The following is a 21,762-nucleotide window of genomic DNA, read 5'->3' on the forward strand; positions in this document are numbered from 1 at the left end:
GTGTGTTTTTTTTTAACATTATTTTTATTGATAGTGACAGCTGAAGAAAGGAAACAGGAAATGGGAGAACTGGGATGGGAGTGAATCAAAGCCAGGATACAGAGAAATGGTTTAACAGCAAAAAATCTGTGGAAACTCACCAGTATTCAGGAGGTATATGAAGAGTTACAGCTGCAGGGGCGTCCTCTGCATTACATGCAAATTCTAGCACCGAAAAACAGGCTTTCACTGGAAAAAATGCTCCTCTCAAAACAAGAAAAAAAATTCATTTCAAAGAACTTTTACTTTGAAAAAATGAAAAAATCTGCCAATAGAACAAGTGAAAAATGGCTTGGTAAATAAGATATGATATTTAGAATCTTGAAATCTCAAAATTAGCTGGGAAAACTTATTTTAAGCTGTATTTTACTAGGACTGTCAAGCTTAGGTGTCTTAAAATAAGCCAGATATGCTTAAAAAAAAAAAAAAAAAAAAAAGCAGTTTTTCACTCAAAAATCGATTTTCGCTTTCATGTAACCTCCTAATTTGAGATGTAATAACCCTCCTGTTGTCCTCATTTACAGGCACCAAAAAATATTGTTTTCTTGTCTGAAAAAAAATCTGAAAAAAATTCCCCAAATTTCTGAAAATTTGCAAAACCTTCAGGAAGAAAACTCCAATAATTCCTTAAAAGTTGCCCTTAAAGGTTTTATTTTAAAAAAATCCCCCAAATTTGGCAAGAAAATTCTTGTAAATATTTTCAAAAAATTAATAAAAATCTTCCATAAAAATCCTAAAAATATCTAAAGCGATTCCATATATATCAATAAAACTTCTAATATTTTCTTAGCCTTGGACCAGGTCATGATAGCTGGATGAAACGTTGTTAAGCCTGATAGATGATGGGAGCACGTTCTATGGTCAGGGTTAGCGTTAGGTTGGCATGAACTGGGCCAGGACTGCACACAGTAATGAAGAAAAAATTAGTCTCTTTGCCCTTTTTGAGGTATTTCCTTGCAGCTGTTAGCTGAAGACATCAGGCTTTTACTGTTCCTAATATGACCCCGAGAAAGGCAGAAGAAGATACATGAGAGACAACTGCTGTAATAAAAACATAACTAGATTAAGATTAGATATTGTTTAGTCTGACATTCCTGAGCAGACCAGTTGTCTCCATACTGGGCTGTAATCTAAAGGCACTTTTCCACCAGCACCTACTCAGCTCGACTCTACTGGGTTTGTGAGGTTTTCCATCAGGACGTAGTACCTGGTACCAGCTACTATTCTAGTTCCTACTGGGCCGGGGTTCCCAGCGAGCTGAGTGGAGCCGATAATGTGACGTCTACAGAGTGCAGGACACTGATTGGACAGGGAGTGATGACACACCAGAGTAACTCCTTCACCAAAACCAAACCTGCCATTTTAAAAACAACTGACAACACTGACAGTGCGCATTGCTCTTCACGAAACTTGGCAAAAAATCCATAGACCGAGCAGCAGGTTTACCATCGCCTCCATGTCCTCCATTGTTGTGTTGCGTTTGTGTCGCGCACAAATGACGTTAAGGGACTTCCGGGCCGCCATGCTATGACGACTCCACCCATGATGAGGTGGTACTCAACTGGAATGGAAAACCACCTAAACCGAGTCGAGTTGAGTAAGAGCTGGTGGAAAAGCACCTTAAATATGACATTTCTCCCAACTCAAGGTTGAAGAGAATCCTGAGAATTGATGCTGCTGATGCTCACATCACTGGTCATATCACTTCTCCTGACGTCAGTAAACCTTATTCTCAACATAAACCATCTGAATCTCCAGAGTGTCTCTGAATCTGCCTCCTCGCCCGTCTCTCGACATGGCAGAAATCCCTAACAGCAGTGAATGAACCAGACAGTGAATCAACCAGACAGTGAATGAACCAGACAGTGAATGCATGGTCCTGACAGTGTAGCACAGAGCTGAGAGTATGGAAAAGGTGTTGGGAGATGACGTTTCCAGATGGAAGCATGAATGACTGTGGATAGACCAAAATAAAAAAGACCTGGACCAGTATGTCGTCGGACTTGAATCCAAAATCACATCTTTGAGGTGTTTGTAAGAGAAAAGTAGAGCAGAAATCTGTCCAACTCTGGTCTCCTGAACCTCTGGAATTAAAGCTTTGCTGACTTCTAGAGGGTGTGGATAGTGCACTTGGTCCTTTGTCCTCTTTCAGTAGACCATTTGTGAAAGATCTTGGTGTGTACTTAGATTCTGGCTTTACTCTGGAAAAACAGATCAATGCCGTAGTCAAAAACAGTTTTTTTCAGCTACGTCTGCTTGCGAAAGTCAAATCATACTTGCCTCCAAGAGACTTTGAGAGAGTGATGCACATGTTTATTACAGTACGCTTGGACTACTGTAATTCTCTTTATGTTGGTTTGGGCCAAGCCTCAATTCACAGGCTACAGATGGTCCAAAACGCTGCTGCCCGTTTACTGACTGGAACCAAACGGTACCAACACATCACTCCAGTCTTGTCATCGTTGCACTGGCTCCCAGTTCGCCAGAGAATTGATTTTAAAATTGCTCTCATGGTTTTCAAATGTCTAAATGGCCTGGCGCCTTCTTATTTGTGAGACCTACTGTCCATTCGTAAACCTGCGAGAACTCTGAGGTCCTCATCCCAGCTACTCTTGGATGTTCCCAGGACCAAATTTAAGAAAAGCAGAGGTCAGCGAGCCTTTTCTTTTGTCGGTCCCACTCTGTGGAATAGTTTACCTTCACATGTCAGAGCTGCTGAGTCACTTGAGCACTTTAAATCTCTTGTTAAGACGCACCTTTTCTCCCTGGCTTTTTAATCATCAGATGTGCTGAATATGTTATTTTATTTGCATAGTATAATTTATGTTTTTATTCTATTTTTATGACTTTGCTAATTTTAAAGTTATGTGTCAGCTTTTAGTGTATTTGATTGTTGTGAAGCACTTTGGGCTTTTTAGTTGTAAATGTGCTATATAAATAAAGTTGACATTGACATTGACATTGACATTGACTTGTGATGATTTCTAGTCGTTCAGACGTATGTGACTTTTCCGTTAAGGTTCTTCACGTCCTGATCAGAGACACCTCCACTCTGTTGGAGAGCTGGAGATGAACTTCTCCTACTAGATCACACACCAGGTCATGTAGAATGCAGAATAATGCAACAACAAACTAGATGTAACCTAACTGTAGAGTATCCAGATAACCAACAGGACAGTGTTTTCTTGATTTATTCACTTCAGGACATGAGCATGTTTTACACACATCCCTGGAAAGATCATCAACCTCTAAGCTGCGGGTGTCTTAAGTTTTATTATTAAGGATATTTCATTTGTTGTCTAATAGATCTGAAATGAGTAAGGAAAGGTATCGTTAAGGTATCAGGACTCTCTGATGTCTGTAAATGAATATTGGTGCTGAAATGTGGGAAAGTCCTCCCTTCATTACTTCATACCAGTCAAAGAACCGCAGCTTGTTAACGGGACGTTTGGGTCAGACTTGTGTCGTATTGACAATGATGTGGAAACATTAAGGATTGTTGGGATGACTTTCATGAAGCTATCAGATGAACAGAACAGAGGGCACGTCTACTGTGTCTACTGCTTGTAGTTTTAATGCAGTACATCTAAACTGTTCTTTTTAACCTCCGAAGACCTGCTGTCCACATATGTGGTGTTAAAACCCTAGGGCCAGTAACCTCCTAAATTAATTGAATTCATTAATTAACTATCAGAGAATTACTGGACCAGCTCTCCATCTAACGGTCCGGTTCCTGCAGCCCAGAGAGTCTAACCCAGATGGAATCTGAGGAACGTTTAAGCTGGTCAGAGCGAGGAAATTCACCTAGCTGCTCACTGCCTCCATCCAGACGTCTATCCTGCTTCCTCTGATAACTAATCTAACTGAGTAGCCCCTTTTGAGTGGTTAAATTCATTACCAGTCACGTCTGTTAACGGCAGCTTTCCTCTCATGGGTTTGGCACTTGGTAAGTTGCTAGGTTAAAGTTTAGAGGTTAGGAATAGAAAACCCCAAGGATAAGTTTAAAAAAGGCCCCAAAGACTAGTAACCTTCCAGAACCTGTTTAGATGTAATGCACACATTAACCTGACTTTTTACAACCACAGAATATATTCATAATTATTTAATCACTGTGATAGGAATAAATAGAATTTCCGGTCTGTTAACTTTAATTGCAGGATAAATGTTTTATTATAATTTCAGCAGGGGCGTAGCATAAGCTCCTAAATCACAACACAACCAAACATTAATATTCTTCCAATTGCTTAACATGACTCATAAGTGGAACTATGCTTTCATCTAAGAAGAGTAATAATCACCCAGACTATGTAATTTGGAGTTGGAGAGCAGTCGGTGTGATCAGAACCGGCTGCTCACCTGAAGACTGACGAGCCTCCGAGGCTCACCGGCTCCAGGGGGAAGTGGACGGGGTTCGGTCCAGATTTAGATCTGCTTGTATCCATTTTTGTCATTTAGGGCCAGTAAAAACTTTGTTAATCCATTCTGGTGTTGTTCCTCATGGAAATAGCAGAGTTCAGTAATGTTCCTTCAGTCAGCGTTATTTTTAGATCACAGTCTTTCGTAATCCTCAAACAGTGCAGAAAGAGCACTCCTTCAGTCCATAATTCCAATAGAACAGTTATTCCTTTGCAGATCATGTTGAATCCCCCGTCCGAGTTACGTGGTAAAATCCCCTTTGCTCAGAGCATTTCTACCCTGGCTTGCAACGAGTGACCACCTCGCAACGACTCCCAACTCGTGTCTCGATCCAGTGCAATTTATACAACAACTGAACCTTTTGCATATGCAATAACTGCACACTTAATTAACATGCGTGATGACAGCATCCATCCCCCTCCTTACTCGTGCACTGCTTCCATCCACTGACCTCATGGCCTCTGTGTGCTCTGGAGGAACTAAAACCATCTATTCTGGACTGTTCCACCAGCTCCCCCACAACTCATCCTAAGACCCCTCCATGTTTGAGGAACTGAAACTAACTGTTTGGACTGTTTGGACGCTTCCACTCAGTCTTACTTCTCTATTAATGTATTTGTTCCATCTGCAGCTCAGAACAGGCCTCTGGTCAGGAAACAGATGTCAGACTCACAAAAATCCCTGAAGTCTATTTCGAGGTTAATAACCTTCACTGTGAACACTTGACCCCAGTTCACCTTAGCTCTTGACTTCTCACTTCATTACTAAGTTAAAAACCTTAGTTTAACAGTAATCAAGACTCTTTCTAAAACATCTCAGTTTCATAGTAATCAAAACTCATAAAAGCATTTCCATTTAATAAAGCATCAGTTCCTCATATTTGTTAAATCTATCAAAAACATCAGTTTCCCTGGTAACCAAAAACATCACTTTTCACAGCGAGTTGCTGTTCTGACTTAGTTACTTCTTAAAGATTATAAAAATAGGTATTTGAGTTAGCTTTAACACACTTATTAGGTTATAGCATGAATCAATTATAAATCACAGGTTATAATATCACAATGTTCCCTTATTTAGCTGTTATTCTGCCAGAGTCTCCCCCTTGTGGCTGATTCTGGGATCTCATACCTCCATGTTTCTCAACAGTGGACATAATTTTTTTTTCAAAAAGAGTGTATTGTTCATAATAATAATAAGAATATAATATAGATACAATAAAATATGACAAATATAATAAACAGATATGATATATTATCTGATTATTATGTTTATTGGTTAATCCTTATCCCAAACAACTAGAAGCAATCTAAAATGCAAGCCCAACCAAAGCTCAGGTCTTATGATGTTAAATCTTACATCAGAGCAAATACTCCACTGTTCTATTGAGAAGTGATGGATTAATGAGTCCTGAGTTTTGTAGTTTCTTTGGATCTTTTGCTGCTCGATACGCATCTCTTATTACCATGTCTTTAACCCTTTTAGCCATAATACTCATAATACTCATTTCCTCTCCCCACGCAGCACTCAGTCATTACCGTAATGCATGTAATAGCACCAGAAAGCCCCATTTAACAGCTTTCAGGGGCATTTTGAATGATCAAAATTGCACGAAGTAGCGAGGAGTTACAGTAATTTGAAATACACATGCGCTGCGGTGTCACCAGTGGTCCCTGTGGTTGTAAAAGGGTGTTAAGAAATACTGATAAAAATGTGCTAAAATCTAAGCTTATGTCCAGAATTATTGTAGATCTTAATGTTTTCTGTCATGCTTTGACTGGAATAACTGATGATTGAAATGCCTGCTGAGAAGCACTAAACCAGTGGTGTCCAACATGCGGCCCGCGGGCCAAAAGCGGTCCTCCAGCGGGTCCAATCCGGCCCTCAAAGTGTAAAAATTCCAGAGAAGACATTAACTGCAGATTGGAAATTAGTAAAACTCTAAATTTAAAATCATTTCTAGACCATGACAAGTTGTTTGGATCATAAAGTAAAATACTATTGTTCACTGTTCTGTTGTCGTTTTGTGTCTCATTATTGTAGTATTTTTTTTGTCTTTTTTTTTGTCTGATTTTTGCCATTTGTCTCATGTTTTTGTTGTTTTGCTTCTCACTTTTGTCATTTTTTGTCTCATTTTTCTCCTTTTGTGTCTTTTTTTTCATTTTGTAAATTTTTTTCTCTTTTTTGGTTTTATTTCGTGTCATTTGTCTCATTTTGTCATTGTCTATTTTTTTTGCATTTTGTTCCTTTTTTGTCTAATTTTTTGTTTTGTTTAGTTATTTGTTTTTTTTGTCTGGCTTTTGTGGTTTTGATCCTCCAGTAAATCCTCTACGGTTCAGTTCCAGACGACTAAATGCTGTGATTATTTGATATGATAAATGTGAAGAAATATGCTGATTTTCTTTATTGCTGACTGTTACAAGAAAATACTGATCAGTGATCGGTGTAAAACAGCTCTAAAAGGTAAAATACACCCACCAGCTCCTCAACTGCCTGCTCTGTTTATTCTGTACACAAGAAATGTCAAACCCACGGTTTTTAACAACCTCAGATCAATGCACAGTCGGAATCTGACTGTGTGGTTGAAGCAGGTCTTTGTAGAGGTTTTCTGGTCTTTATATTTATTTCAGTGTCATGTATGATATGCTTTCATGAACCAGCAGATTTACAGAAGTTTCTACAAAAGAAATCTGTCATTCTGACACCAAAGTAGAGAAAAAGTGATTTTAACAAACAGCCAATAAACATCAGTGTCAGGAATCAGACGTAACGTTCTTTTTTTAACAGTCACACAACAGTCTTACTCCTCAGACTCTATTCCTGCTGAACATGGAGCGTTTCCTCTGGATCAGATATGAACGGACCTGTTGGGCTTCCCTTTCCTCTTCAGCCCTTTCTTTTTAGTCTTTTTCTTTGGATCTGCCATTTCTCCCTTGAAGGAGGAGGAGGAGCTTTTGGTCGACGGCTGCTGCTTTCCTGTGAACTTCTTCTGGGACTTAAAACCTCCTGGACCAGCCCCTTTCTCCCGTCCTGGACCCTTCGTTGGGCCCTTCGCTGGGCCCTTCGTTGGGCCCTTCCCAGTCTTTCCTGCTGTTCCTTTGCTGTCAGTTTTATTCTTCTGCTTCTCCTTCTTCACGGACCTCTTCACCCGGATGGACCGGCCTTCCAGCTTTGAGCCGTCCAGTTCCAACGCTATCTGCACCGAGTCGGCACTCTGCAACCAGGACGGAGAAAAATATGTGTAATAAGACAACATTACAGCCACTTTTAACCCTCGTGTCGTCCTGCAGGTCAGATTGACCCGTTTTAAAGTTTGAAAATGTGGGGAAAAAAAATATTTTCACAGTGAAACTTTTGATGTTCACATTTTCAACATTTTCGGGAAATTTTTGAACAGTTTTTGGTGGAAAAAAGAAATGTTAAAAATGTTTCTTAAGAACATTCACACACAAAAAAAAATCTACCACAATCCAGCGAAATTCACTGGATTTTGGTTGATTTTTTTGTGAATGTTCTTAAAGAAAATATTAGAAGTTTTACTGATATATATGGAATCACTTTAGATATTTTTAGGATTTTTTGGAAGATTTTTACAAATTTTTTGAAAATATTTACAAGAATTTTCTTGCCAAATTTGGGGGATTTTTTTTTTTTTTTTTAAATAAAAGAGAAATTTTTAAGGAATTATTGGAATTTTCTTCTTGAAGGTTTTGCAAATTTTCAGAAATTTGGGGAATTTTTTTGCTGAATTGTTGGATTTTTTTCAGACAAGGAAACAATATTTTTTGGTGCCCATAAATGAAGACAACAGGAGGGTTTAAAATGTAGGTTATTCTGAAGATTTCTATGTATTGTCAGTAGAATCTTAAGTATGCAATACTTGATGTTTTGTATTTTAAAAGTAATGTCAACTGTAGAAAAAGATGTCGGTTGATTTCCTGCCACACAAACACAATAACACAGGTTTACCAAATGGTTAATTTGTCCAGGGTTTCTGCCTTTTTCCTTAAATCAAGACATTTTTAATGAAGCACAGAAGGTCATTTAACACCTCTTTAGAAAGTCTGAAAGCATGAAAACAGATCAGTAACAGACTCTAGAGCCCTGCTGTTGGACCTCAGAAGAATGCTGACGAGGATCAGATACATCTCTATGGAGTGATGGAATCAAACAGCTGTGATGTGATTTTGTGAATATCAGCAGACATGTTTTTCCTCCAACACATAACTACATGTTCATGGTGCTGAATGAGACCCTGATGGACTGCAGGAAGTGGAACTGGCCATCTTTGTTTCATCACTAGTAGCTACCAGACCTGGGAGGTGCTCTGATTTGTACATGCTGTTCATCAGAGCAGCCTTAATAGTGTGGAAAGTTCTGAATTCTCCAGAAACCCCAGTAACACCCACCTCAGTAACCATCAGGCTCATGTGGAACAAGCTGCTAGATTCTGTAAAAGAGTTAAGATTCTTTCAGAAAATATTTTTATATTAAAACGTGAATATGCAGGGCTGTGTTATTTTATCTGATTCCATCTCGTTGTTTTTCACAGTAAAGACCAGGAGAGTCAAACTCATCCTAGTCCAGGTTCCACATTCAGTCCAGTCTGATCTCCAGTGGACCAGACCAGTAAAACCACAGCAGAAGAACCTAGAAATAACCACAACTCCTAATGTTTCCTTTGATTTAGTGCAGAAATGTTCACGTTTAAGGAATTATCTTTACACTAAACATCATGAACAACCTGAAATTTATGAAGAAAAATAAATTCAGTTTCATCAACATTCAGCCTCAGTTTATCATTTCCACATTACAACTTCCAGATCACAGAGTGTCGACAAAGGAACACAACATTTAGTCATCTGGAACTGAACCATAGAGGATTTACTGGAGGATCAGAACCACAAAAGACAGACAAAAAAAAAGACAAAAAACAACAAAATATTACAAAAAATGACACAAAATGACAAAAACAAGAAACAAAATGACAAAAAAATTGCCCAAACAACACGAAACAAAACTAAAAATTCAACAAAAAAAGTTACAAAGCGACAAAAAAATGGCCAAATGACAAAAATGAGACAAAAAATTACATAATTGACAAAAACAAGACAAAAACTGACAAAAGTGAGAAACAAAATGACAATAAAAGATTAAAAACAACAAAATATTACAAAAACAAGACACAAAATGACACAAAGCAACAAAAACATGAGACAAACGACAAAAATCAGACCAAAAGTGACAAAAAACAACACAAACAAGACAAAATATTACAAAAATGAGACACAAAATGACAAAAGAACAATGAACAATCTATTATTTTACTTTAGGATCCAAACATCTTGTCATGGTCTAGAAATGATTTTAAATTTATAGTTTTACTAATTTACAATCTGCAGTTAATGTCTTCTCTGGAATTTTTACAGTTTGTAAAGTCGTCATGTGGCCCAAATGGACCACAATGGACCACCCAATGGAGGGCCGGCTTTGGCCCGCAGGCCGCATGTTGGACACCTCTGGTGAAAATAATCCGAGTAGAGGAGTCGAGGCGGAGACGTGTTCCAATCACATATTAACGATGCGTTCTCACGTTCTCAGGAGTCTGTACTTCCGAATCCATACTTGCGAAGTACGTAAGTAGAGATACAAGTACAGCCTTATGTACTTGGTACTGAGAAATGTGCAACATTAAAACAATAGTTCAGCTAATTAATCACACGTAGACCTGGGGTGACCAACATGCGGCCCGCGGGCCAAAAGCGGTCCTCCAGAGGGTCCAATCCGGCCCTCAAAGTGTAAAAATTCCAGAGAAGACATTAACTGCAGATTGTAAATTAGTAAAACTACAAATTTAAAATCATTTCTAGACCATGACAAGTTGTTTTGATCCTAAAGTCATTTTTGTAATATTTTGTCTTGTTTTTGTTGTTTTGTCTTTTTTGTTTCATGTTTTTGTCATTTTGTCTCATTTTTGTAATATTTTCTCTTGTTTTTGTTGTTTTTTGTCTTCTTTTTGTCAGAGTTTTGCCGTTTGTCTCATTTGGTGTCTTGTTTTGTCCTTTTGTAAATTTTTTTGTCTATTTTTTGTCTCTTTTTTGGTTTTATTTCGTGTCGTTTGTCTCATTTTGTCATTGTCTATTTTTTGCGTTTTGTTCATTTTTTGTCATTTTTTGGCGCTTTTTTTAAACTTTTTTGTCTAATTTTTTGTTTTGTTTAGTGTTTGGTTTTTTTGACTGACTTTTATGGTTTTGATCCTCCAGTAAATCTGACAAGTTGTTTTGATCAGAAAGTAAAATACTAGATTGTTCATTGTTCTTTTGTCGTTTTGTGTCTCATTCTTGTAATATTGTCTTGTTTTTGTTGTTTTTTGTCAGACTTTTGTCTCATGTTTTTGTCGTTTTGTGTTTCCTTTCTGTCTCGCTTTGGTTTTTTGTCTTATTTTTTGTCATTTTGTTTCTCGCCTTTGTCGTTTTGTGTCTTGGTTTTTTTCGTCTTTTTTGAGGTAAAATCCTCTCTGGTTCAGTTCCAGATGACTAAATGTTGTGTTTCTTTGTAGACACGCTCTGATCTGGAAGTTGTAATGTGGAAATGATAAGCTGAGGCTGAATGTTGATGAAACTGAATTTATTTTTCTTCGAAAATTTCAGGTTGTTCATGATGTTTTGTAAAAAGATAATTCCTTGAACTGGCCTCAACAGTAACCTCATCCTCTCCACTACAGGTCATTCAACGTGACGGAAGTTTCAAAAATTTCCACATGGAAATCTGTGTTCTGCTAAAGTTTGTGTCTGAGCAGCAGCTGTTCTACAGCAGCAGTAATGTTGGGCAGTAGAGTAGAACAGACAGAGGACCTGGTGGATGGAGCACAGTCCTTCCACTCTAGAAAAGCAGTACAATGACCACCACTGAGGGGTCAGCAGTCTGATTAGGGCTTCAGCTCCATTCCAACAGGTCCTACAGACTTCTGGTACCTCAAACAAGACGTATCCGAATCCTTTCCCCAGTCCAGAGTTCTGGTCTCGTACCAGTCGTACCGCCTCCACTGAGCCACACTCCTCAAAATGCCTTCGAAACGCCAGATCGCTGATCTCTGCAAGAACACTGAGAATGAGTTCCACCTTAATCCTACGAACCTTGATGCCATGATCAGCTTTAGTCTGCAGAGACTCACCAAACGACAGATTCCCCACAAACACAGAACGCTTGTGATCATGCTGGAAGACAACAAGAAGATCCGGGGTTAAAGGATAATGATAATCTGTTTTATTAGGGTGTAACTGTGATGCTCTGGCTTACTGAGGAGCTGTCAGAGACTCTGTCCACTCGGATGTGGAAGTCTTTCTCGATCTCCATGCCGTTCCTGTGAGGACGGACACAGTTAGAGACACTTTAAGAGCTTCCTGACAGCTTTCTATCAGCTTCAGGCTCAGCAGAGCACCATGACATGTTCAGAGTTTATCAGGAATGTCTGACCTCTCCAGAGCTTTGGCCACTCCGTCCTCGTCTTTAAACACCACGTAGGCGTTCATGCTCTGCTTCTTGGGATGGACTTTACGTCTGCGAAGTGACAAGAAAAGAAAAAAAGGCCGTTCAACAGCTCCAGTGGATTTTAACTACTGTGGAAAGAAAGAAGCTTTATTTAGCCACAGTTTCTGGAGCTAAAAAGGTGTTTGGAACTTTTGGATTCTAACTTTTTTGTAGTGTTTTGTTTTATTGATGAGCAGTTAGTAGTCGGGAATAACACAGCACCTGACACTTTTCAATTGTAATTAAAAAAAAATAAATTGCCTGTTAGTTTCTATCCCTGTTCATCCTGTTCAGTCTTTGTTTCCCCCACACATCACTGAGGTGTAGCACTGCCCTCCCTGGCTCATCATAGGGAATTCTAATAAAGAACATCAGCTTAGCTTTCAGGGAGGGCTGGTGATGGTCACACACATGCACTAAATATTAAAATATTTGGCTGCAAGACTAAAATATGCATCAATCTTATATAATGTTGACACCTCTTTTGTGGAGTTAAACAATGAGAATAAATGCAGACAAATAAAAAGAAGAAAAAAAAGGATTCTGACTTAAAATAAGAATCAACCGTTAGATTGTGATTTTATCTGATACAGCTGAATGTTTGACCTGCTGTAGTCACTCTGCATCTTTAACAACAGACATTCATTATCTCTATTGTTGTATCTTGGATTTGTTCTCCTTCCTTTCTGTCATGAAACATAAACTCAGACTCTGGGACAGACTTACTTGATGGCTGCTACTTTGCGAGACATGGAGGGATCCTCTCTGACCTGCAGCATCGACAGAATGAATAACGTGACTGAAGCATTTCACCAGGAGGAGACAAAGTGTTGACTGAGATGTTTATTTTACCATTGAGCGAAACCGGATAGACTCAATGGTTCCTTTATCCCTGAAGAGACTCCGCAGGGTCTAAAAACAGACAAATGTTCTTCAGCTGAAAGCACACAACAGCTACAGTCCTCCAGGTCTTTATGTCCAACACAAATAAAAAAAACAAAAAAAACTTCAATACAACAACTGGTTGAAGAAACATCCTCAAACAAGTGTTTCTGGAGGAACTTTGGACAATTTTAACCTATGTTGCTGATGCCTCCTCAATGCTTTATCTCTAAGATGTGTTCACAGTTCCCTTTATATCTTCTTCCAAACAATTCACCCTGATTTAATCACATCACTGAACCCTCGGTGCTCCAGTAGAGAGCAGCTGGACTTCTGTATGGTTCACCTCTCATCCCAGAAGCTCTACTGACAAAGTCCTAGGTATTTATTCTCACCAACAGATAACACGGTTCATGGACTATTAACAACCAGAAACTCATGCCTTGATGTTTGTGAAGCTACCTGGATGGAGACGACTCATGGTGGTTTACAGAAAGCAGGTTGCAGAATGATCCTCCCCCTATAACCAATGCTGGTAAATCCAGATAACTGCAGTCACACTCTAATCCATCCACCTGTATGAAGACATCTGGAGGTGAATCCAACAGGGACACATGCTGAACATTGAGTGATACTCATGTCTATAAAATAGGAACACTTTCTCCTCTAGCAGCACCATGGTTCAGACCAGAGAGACGTCCTGAAGTTTAGAGAGGAGATAGCTGCTTTGTACCAGAAAGGAAATGGGTCCAAGAAGATCTCCAAGTTCTAGAATGTTCCCAGAGACTCTGTTGGAAGCATCATTGGTAGTTCAAAGCTACCGGTACTGTGGCTACACTACATGGTGGAAAAAAGAAGCTGTCTGAGACATCAAGATTCCTGGAGACGGATGGACAAGAACCCTAGGCTGACTGCCAAGGAAGGAAGGAAGGAAGGAAGGAAGGAAGGAAGGAAGGAAGGAAATATGGAAGGAAGGAAGGAAATATGAAGGAAGGAAGGAAGGAAGGAAATATGGAAGGAAGGAAGGAAGGAAGGAAGGAAGGAAGGAAGGAAATATGGAAGGAAGGAAGGAAGGAAGGAAGGAAGGAAGGAAGCATGGAAGGAAGGAAGTATGGAAGGAAGGAAGGAAGAAAGGAAAGAAAGAAGGAAGGAAGGATGAAATGAAAGAAGGAAGGAAGGAAGGAAATATGGAAGTAAGGAAGGAAGGAAAGAAGGAAGGAAGGAAGGAAGGAAGGAAGGAAGGAAAGAAGGAAGGAAGGAAGGAAAGAATGAAGGAAGGATGGAAGGAAGGAAAGAATGAAGGAAGGAAGGAAGGAAGGAAGGAAGCATACAGGCAGGAAGATGTGGCTGAAAGAGGAAGTGATGTTTCTGTGGACACACTCCATGCTGAAGAGCTGAATGCCAGATCCCCTAGATGGACACACTTCTGAAGACACACCACAAGAACAAAGGTCTCCGGTCTGCTAGAACCAACCTATCAAAGCCACAGAAGTTCTAGGAGACTGTTCTATGGACTGATGAGATCAAGCTAGAGCTCTTTGGTCCTATGGCACCGTGGATTCGGAAAATACCGGGATATTCTGAACAAGAACGTCACTCAGTCCGTGAAGAAGTTGAAGCTTGGGTGTAGTTGGATGTTCCAGCAAGACAGTAACCCCAAACACTCTCCTCCCTCCAACCATCTGTCTTCTCTGTCCAGAACGTTGACGTTGTGTCCCAGATTCTATAGACGTGATGAACTGCTGAGTCTGGTTCTGATCAGATGCGTCCTATTGGGTCATTAACCTGCCAGGTGAGTTGGGGGTTACTATAAATACCACCTTAAATACCACCATGTCAGATTTCCCATTAGTTAGAACAAAGGAAGTCTCCTGGATGAGAAGTTTCAGGTCTTTAAGAACCTAATAGAGAAGTCAAGTTGCTTTCTTCCAAAACACTTAAGGATTACAGAGAAACATTTCCAATTAGTCTGGACTGTTTAGTTTCTCCCATCATGGACTCCATGATCTGTTTGTGCTTCACTAGTCAACAGGCTGCTCAGATGTTTCTAAAACCTTTAGCTGTTACTCTGGGTTTAATATCACACTGAACCTTCTGCTTTGGTTCCCACCCCTCAGGAACCACAGAACCAACCCACCTCCATTTAGAAACTACCGTGGACTGTAAAAATCCTACTTTTACCTAAATCAATGATTCTTGAAGGAAAGTCTTCTGAAGGTTCTTGTGAGCAGCAAACTGTCTGATCAGGGCTGAGTGTTTCTGACTGGTACATGCATCTTTAGCTTAGTTTTCCAGAGATATCCTGTGAACAGTTGGGGGCCACTGGTGGGACTGAATGAAGAAAAAGTACCTTTTTGGTGCAGCTGATGGGCAGGTTCCCTACAAACACGGTTCTGGTCTTCTTCAAGGCCTCCTCTGCTCTGTGGGCCTTCAGCCTCTGCCTCTTCATCACCCAGTGCTCTGCATCCTTCTCTCCATCCATTTCCAGCTTCCTCTTCTTCTTCTTCTTCCTGACAGACGTCTCGTGTCCCTGCTCGTCCTCATCGGCCTTCAGTAAGCTGCTCTCTCTGACACCAACCAGCAGAAGGACAGAGAGGAGAGACTGATGAAGATTTTCAGACTTTTATGAACAAAATCTAAGAAATGACTGAGTGAGGAGATGGGAAGAAAAGTACAGAGAAAAGAAAAAGAACAGATGAATTCATGAACTGTTCACCTGTTTTCCAGCTTCTGCTCAGCTGCTGACTTCTTCTTTGGGATCTTCTTCTTCTGACACAATGGACCTTTTACTTCTGGATTCGTCTCCTGCTGTGTTTCTGTGCTCTTCTTAACGGGCTGCTGGAACGACAGGACAGTCTGATGACAGATTTACCTTCTCAATTCATCAACAAACCAAAACCAGCTGGACTCATCCGTGGAGAAGCCGTGTGGGAAGTAGTTGGATTCCTTTTCAGCCCCATCACTACATTAACCACTGGAATGGATTTTAGATTTCAGAGCTGTTCTTCTTCTCTGGGTCATCCGGTGTCTCCTCCTCTTCATCATGAGGTGTAGAAGAGCCAGATCTCTTCCTCATGGATTAAAAACCACAACAGAAACAGTAAAAACTGATGATCTGATAAAAGTTCTCAGAAAGTCTCTTATAGAACGATGAACAAGTTGGATTTTTTTTATTTTTCTGTTGCAATCAGCCGGCTGTCACCTAAAAACAGTCAAACTCTCGTGTTGAAATGTCCACATTTACAGCAGAAATAAATGTGTTGACGTTCTGATACTAAAAATGGTTTCAGCCCATTTAAGACACCTGTAGAGGAGGGAATGTTTGTAGAACTCATGCTTACAGTCCTGCATAGTTCAAGGAGTGGATGTTTTGAGCCACAGCTCCATTCATGCTCCACCTTTTTAGTGGTTTTTGGATCAGCTGGGAGTGAGCGAGGTAAAAAATTAGACCAATGTAGGCTGATACCAAACACTAAGCAGCTCGAACCCTTAGATCAGGGGTGTCCAACATGCGGCCCGTGGTCCAAAAGCGGTCCTCCAGAGGGTCCAATCCGGCCCTCAAAGTGTGAAAATACCAGAGAAGACATTAACTGCAGATTGTAAATTAATAAAACTATAAATTTAAAATTATTTCTAGACCATGACAAGTTGTTTTGATCCTAAAGTAAAATACTAGATTGTTCATTGTTCTTTTGTCGTTTTGTCCCTCATTTTTATAGTAATTTTTTGTTGTTTTTTCTTGTCGATTTTTTTGTCATTTGTCTCATGTTGTTGTCATTTTGTTTCTGGTTTTTGTTGCTTTGTATTTCCTTTTGGTCTTGTGTCATTTGTGTAATTTTTTGTCTTGTTTTTGTCATTTGTCCATTTTTTTAATCACTGTAACTTTCTTTGTCTAATTTTTTGTCTTTTTGTGTTTTGTTTCATGTCGTTTGTCTTATTTTTGCCATTTTGTGTTTCATTTTTGGAATATTTTGTCTTGTTTTTGTTGTTTTTTGTCTGACTTCTATTATTTGTCTCATGTTTTTGTTTTGTTTCTCGTCTTTGTCCTTTTGTGTTTTTTGTTTCGCTTGTGTTTATTTTTTGTCTTGTCTGTGTCGCTTTATAAATTTTTAATCAAATTCTTTATCTCTTTTTTGTCTTTTTTGTGTTGTTTGTCTCATTTTCGTCATTTTTTGCCTCATTTCTGCAATATTTTGTCTTGTTTTTGTTGTTTTTTGTCTTTTTTTTGTCTGACTTTGACCTTGTGGTTCTGATCCTCCAGTAAATCCTCTATGGTTCAGTTCCAGATGACTAAATGTTGTGTTCCTTTGTAGACACTCTGTGATCTGGAAGTTGTAATGTGGAAAGAAAGGAAAAATTTGGAGTTGTGGTTATTTATAGATTTATAGATTATTATAGATTTACTGGTCCGGTCCACTGGAGATCAAACTGAATGTGGAACCTGGACTAGATGACTTGGACACTCCTGGTCGAGACCATCAGCTGTGTCCTTTCTGATTTTCTCTAAAGTCTTTCTGTACATTTGACAAACATCGGCACGGTTTTATATTTTATAATGTATTTATTCTTGTGTTTTCTCTGCTGTACTGTGAGTCTTCTTGGATTTCTCCTGCTGCTTTCATGCACTTTTAAATAAAGTGGTCTGAATGTGAATTTATTAAAAACCTGCACTGTTCTGTATTTATATTTCAGATCAGTCAGACCACAGAGTAAAACTGTTTCCTCTCCCAGACTACAACATATTTCATGATAAATTCAATTGAGCATTGACGGTTATTCATGATTCTTCTTTTGTCAATCAGACCAACAAATGGACTTGATTTAACCAGATGGCCAACCTGACGACAGAAACACTTAAATCTCGGTATTTTTATCGATGTGCACTTAGGAATCAAACTGCTGTGATGCAGTTTAACATGCAGTGTCTGATCACCAACAGATTTCCAAGGATAGTCCGGCGTGTTGTCCTTTCTCAGAGCAGAACCCTTGAGTTAAAAGCCTTTCTGTTATTTTCCTTTTTATTTTTATGAGTGTTTTACTTACTTTGGGTGGAGGCTGGAACAGGAGAGGTCCGGCCGGCGGAGCGCTGCTGAATAAAGCCGACAGGGATCCGGCCGTAGAAGTGTTCTGAAACAAGCTTCCTGACACCTGACCGACCACATAGTCCTCTGACTGCTGAGCAGGCGACGCCTCTCCGCTGTGAACAGAAACACTGAGGTGAAGGAGGTAAAACACCCAGAAATCAGGATAGAACAACTGGACCAAGAGTTATGATACACTTTATACGGCGGTGCTTAAAAACAGAAAGAAATCCTTTTGAATGTTTTCATTTCTGCATAAATGCAACCTAAAATGTCATCAATGAAACCTAAAAGCAGATAGAGAGAACCCAGTTAAATAAATGAGGCAAAAATATTACACTTTATCTATTTATCAAGGAAAATGATCCAGTATTTTTTATCTGTGAGCAGGACAAATGATCTTCTTTGGAGAGAAGTGACTTCAGTAAAGTTAGTAGAACTGTTTCAGATTTTTAATCAATTGAGGGTTACATAAAAGACTGCTGTAAACACTCACAGGGTCAGACTAATTCTTGGAGAGGTTTTATGTGGTGCTGATGAAATCCCAATGTGATGATAACCTCCTCAAACAGGGTTCATTTTAGACAGTTTGGTCAATATTTGTGCAAAACTTCTGTCTCTGAAACAGGAAATGCTCTTTTAAGATGTATTTTACATTGAATTTTTTTGCACAAAGTTATTTTTTTAATTTTGAGTACGATCTTTTTAATTTTCCCTGTATGGCTATTGTCTAGAGTTAGGGTTCTAATGATACAGAAATCTTTAACAAATCCGTGGATCCAGACTATAAGTTTCATCACTGGCAAAATCGAATCAACTGGTCCTTGTGTCATTTCTGAGCTTCCCTGGAAAATTCACCCAAAGCCGTAAGTCTGTTTTTGAGTAATGTTGCTGACAGACAGATTAACAGATGGAAGGACAAACGTACGCTAATTGTCACATAACTCCTTGGCAGAGTAATAAAAATAACTAATCTTTAACTTTCTGCATCCCAAAACCTGCTGATGGGTTTGGAAAACATTTTGTCTTTTTAAAAAATTACCAAATAGACTCCATTTATGAGAGTCTGAAACTATAAAAACAGACAAAATTTGCTTATTTTCAACTTTCTGACAAATTAACCAAATTTAATGTTAAAATGACTGTATATAATATAATGAATTTATTTCTATAGCAGCCTTAAGAACAGCATTCACAAAGAGCTTTTACAACTAAAACATGAAACACAGACAATAAAACCAGATATAGGAGACGAGTCAGAGCACTTAATTAAAATAAATAGCAAAAATGACAATAAATTAAATGAATAATTAGCTAGATTAGCACGCAACTCAAACAAGGAAACTATGCAGTTGGAAAATTAAAGAAGATTGAGAGCTAAAATTAAAAGTCAAAAAAATATAGAATTAAAGAATTACAGAGATGACATCACTCCAAAGAACCAGGCGGCTAAAAGTCAAATAAAACCAGAGAGAACATCTAAAATAAACAGAATAAAACACTAAAATCCTTTCATCCTTCCTATATGAGTTCTCATGTTCTTCGACGTGGCAGTCTGAGGAAATCAAAGGACTGAGGGACTAAATGAAAAAACTATTTGGCCTCCAGAGATTTACTGGGGAAAAATATCTGGACCCTTTGACATGTTAATATGAGGAATTAATGATCTGGGAGGTATTAATAATAATAATAATAATAATAATAATAATAATAATAACTTTATTGATATAGCACTTTCAAATCAAAGTGCTTTACAGAGCAAGCAACAGATAAAATACAATAAAATGATAACAGTTCAAAACAATGGCTAAGAAGACACAATAACAACAATAACGATAAAACTGCTAAGAACAATATCTAAGAAGACACAGTACCTCACAGTTAGGATTCATACGCAGCAGAGAACAAGTGGGTCTTTAGCTTAGCTTTGAACGCCTCTACTGAGCAAGCTTGCCTAATGTCAGACGGAAGAGCATTCCATAAAGTTAAATAAAAAATTAAATAAAATGCCCACGCACCAACTGTCTTCTTTTTAACTCTTGGGAAAGTCAGCAGACCCGTCCTCTGGGAGCACAAGGACCTTGCTGGTTCGTATGGGACTACCAGCTCCTTTAAATATGATGGTCCAGTGCCATTTACATCTTTATATGTTAAAAGAAATATCTTAAAATCAGCTTTAACATGAACTTGGAGCCAATGGAGTGATACTGACACTGGTGAGATGTGGTCATATTTCTTTGTTCCAGTCTGAATGTGGGCTGTCGCATTCTGAACCATCTGTAGGCTACAAAAGCTCCTCCTAGGCAAGCCAGACAGGGTAGCATTACAATAATCCAATCTAGAAATCACAAACGAATGGATAAGAACCTCAGCATCCTTAAAAGACAAGAAAGAGCGAATCTGAGCAATCCACCTAAGATGGAAGAAAGCTACTTTTGTCACCTCTCGTATGTGGAAGACAAATCTAAGAGAATGATCAAAGCTCACACCAAGGTTTTTAACAGTGTCCTTGCACTGAATGATGCCATCATCTAAGGTCCACACAGCGTTATTGTTCAGATGATTTAGTCTTTCTGAGCCAATCACCTTCATCTCAGTCTTGTCTGAGTTTAATAATAAGAAGTTTGCTGCCAGCCAGCTCTTCATAGCAGCCAGACAGGCCTCAAGCTTCAGTATATCAGACACACTGTCTGCAGTAATTGGTGCATACAGTTGCAGGTCATCAGGATAACAATGGAAGGCAATCCCAAAAGAACGTATGATATCGCCCAATGGCACCAAGTAAAATGAAAACAACAAAGGACCATGAACAGACCCCTGTGGAACCCCATACCTCACTGCCTGCTTCCCAGAGAATACATTGTTGTGTTGGACACACTGAGATCTATCGGACAAATATGATTTTAACCACTTGAACACTCTGCCTGAAATTCCATACATGTTTTTAAGCCTGTCCAACAATATACAGTGGTCCACTGTCTCAAAGGCAGCACTCACCTGAGTAGAAGAACAGTAGAAGAACAGATGTTGAGCCCGAGTCAGTTACCAACAACAGGTCATTCAGTACCTTTGTAAGTACTGTTTCTGTAGAGTAATTGGACCGAAATGCAGACTTTAATGGCTCAAAGTAATTACTGTGTGACAAAAATTTCACAAGTTGTTTTGAGACAGCTTTCTCAAAGACCTTCGACAGAAACGCCAGGTTTGAGGCCGGTCTATAGTTTACTAAGGAATCTGGGTCGAGACCTGGTTTCTTTAAGAAGAGTTTAACCAATGCATATTTGAAACAAGCAGGGAATGGAATAATGGAAGCGCAACACCAGTTATCCAGACAGTTACCGGTGTTGATCTGTGGTCAAAACATGACTTAGTTTACAGTCAGTCTCTTTAAAATGAGTAATAAAGCAGGTAAACACACCTGTGGAGGAGTTTCTTCTTCATTCTTCCGTCCTGATGATCCAACACAGACCTCTGGTTTGTTCTGTTCACTGGAAATAGGAATGAACACGGATTTTTACGATTTATAATCTCATGTTAGTTACAGCACGTTTACTCTCCAAGCACACATCTGTCCTACTATTAATTCTTTCCCAAAGGAAACACGGTCAGCGCCGCACAAAGGTTCCTTCGAGTTTTCCTTCAATAACGTTGAAATCTCATGACCGACCTGAGCACTTTGCATAGGGAATAGAGGGAATATGGAGTACTAAAATACATATAGATTTACTTTCCTGTACATTTGGAATTTGTTTAATTAATAAACGTTCTTTCGGAAACTTGTACGACGTCAAAATTTGTCCGTTCCGGTAAAGCATAG

General features: G+C 39.0%; 1 protein-coding gene across 2 annotated transcripts; it reads right to left on the bottom strand.

Annotated features, from left to right (window-relative positions):
- Nucleotides 1-4,185: 4,185 nt before the first annotated feature.
- rbm34 (RNA binding motif protein 34) lies at nucleotides 4,186-21,530 on the bottom strand. Of its 2 annotated transcripts, none has more exons than XM_023296164.3 (11): nucleotides 21,364-21,530; nucleotides 17,908-18,061; nucleotides 15,581-15,699; nucleotides 15,215-15,431; nucleotides 12,835-12,894; nucleotides 12,709-12,752; nucleotides 11,929-12,012; nucleotides 11,752-11,815; nucleotides 11,627-11,669; nucleotides 11,427-11,545; nucleotides 4,186-7,666 (listed from the first exon to the last, which is right to left on the bottom strand). In XM_023296164.3, exons 1-11 carry the CDS (start codon nucleotides 21,384-21,386, stop codon nucleotides 7,301-7,303), a joined length of 1,293 nt encoding a protein of 430 aa, XP_023151932.2. In that variant the 5' UTR covers nucleotides 21,387-21,530; the 3' UTR covers nucleotides 4,186-7,300. The 2 variants fall into 2 exon arrangements, with proteins under 2 accessions (XP_023151932.2, XP_035797840.2); XM_035941947.2 differs by having other exon boundaries at nucleotides 15,581-15,702; nucleotides 21,364-21,529.
- Nucleotides 21,531-21,762: the final 232 nt, after the last annotated feature.

This window comes from Amphiprion ocellaris, chromosome 4 (assembly GCF_022539595.1).
Source record: "Amphiprion ocellaris isolate individual 3 ecotype Okinawa chromosome 4, ASM2253959v1, whole genome shotgun sequence".
Lineage (NCBI taxonomy): Eukaryota > Metazoa > Chordata > Actinopteri > Pomacentridae > Amphiprion > Amphiprion ocellaris.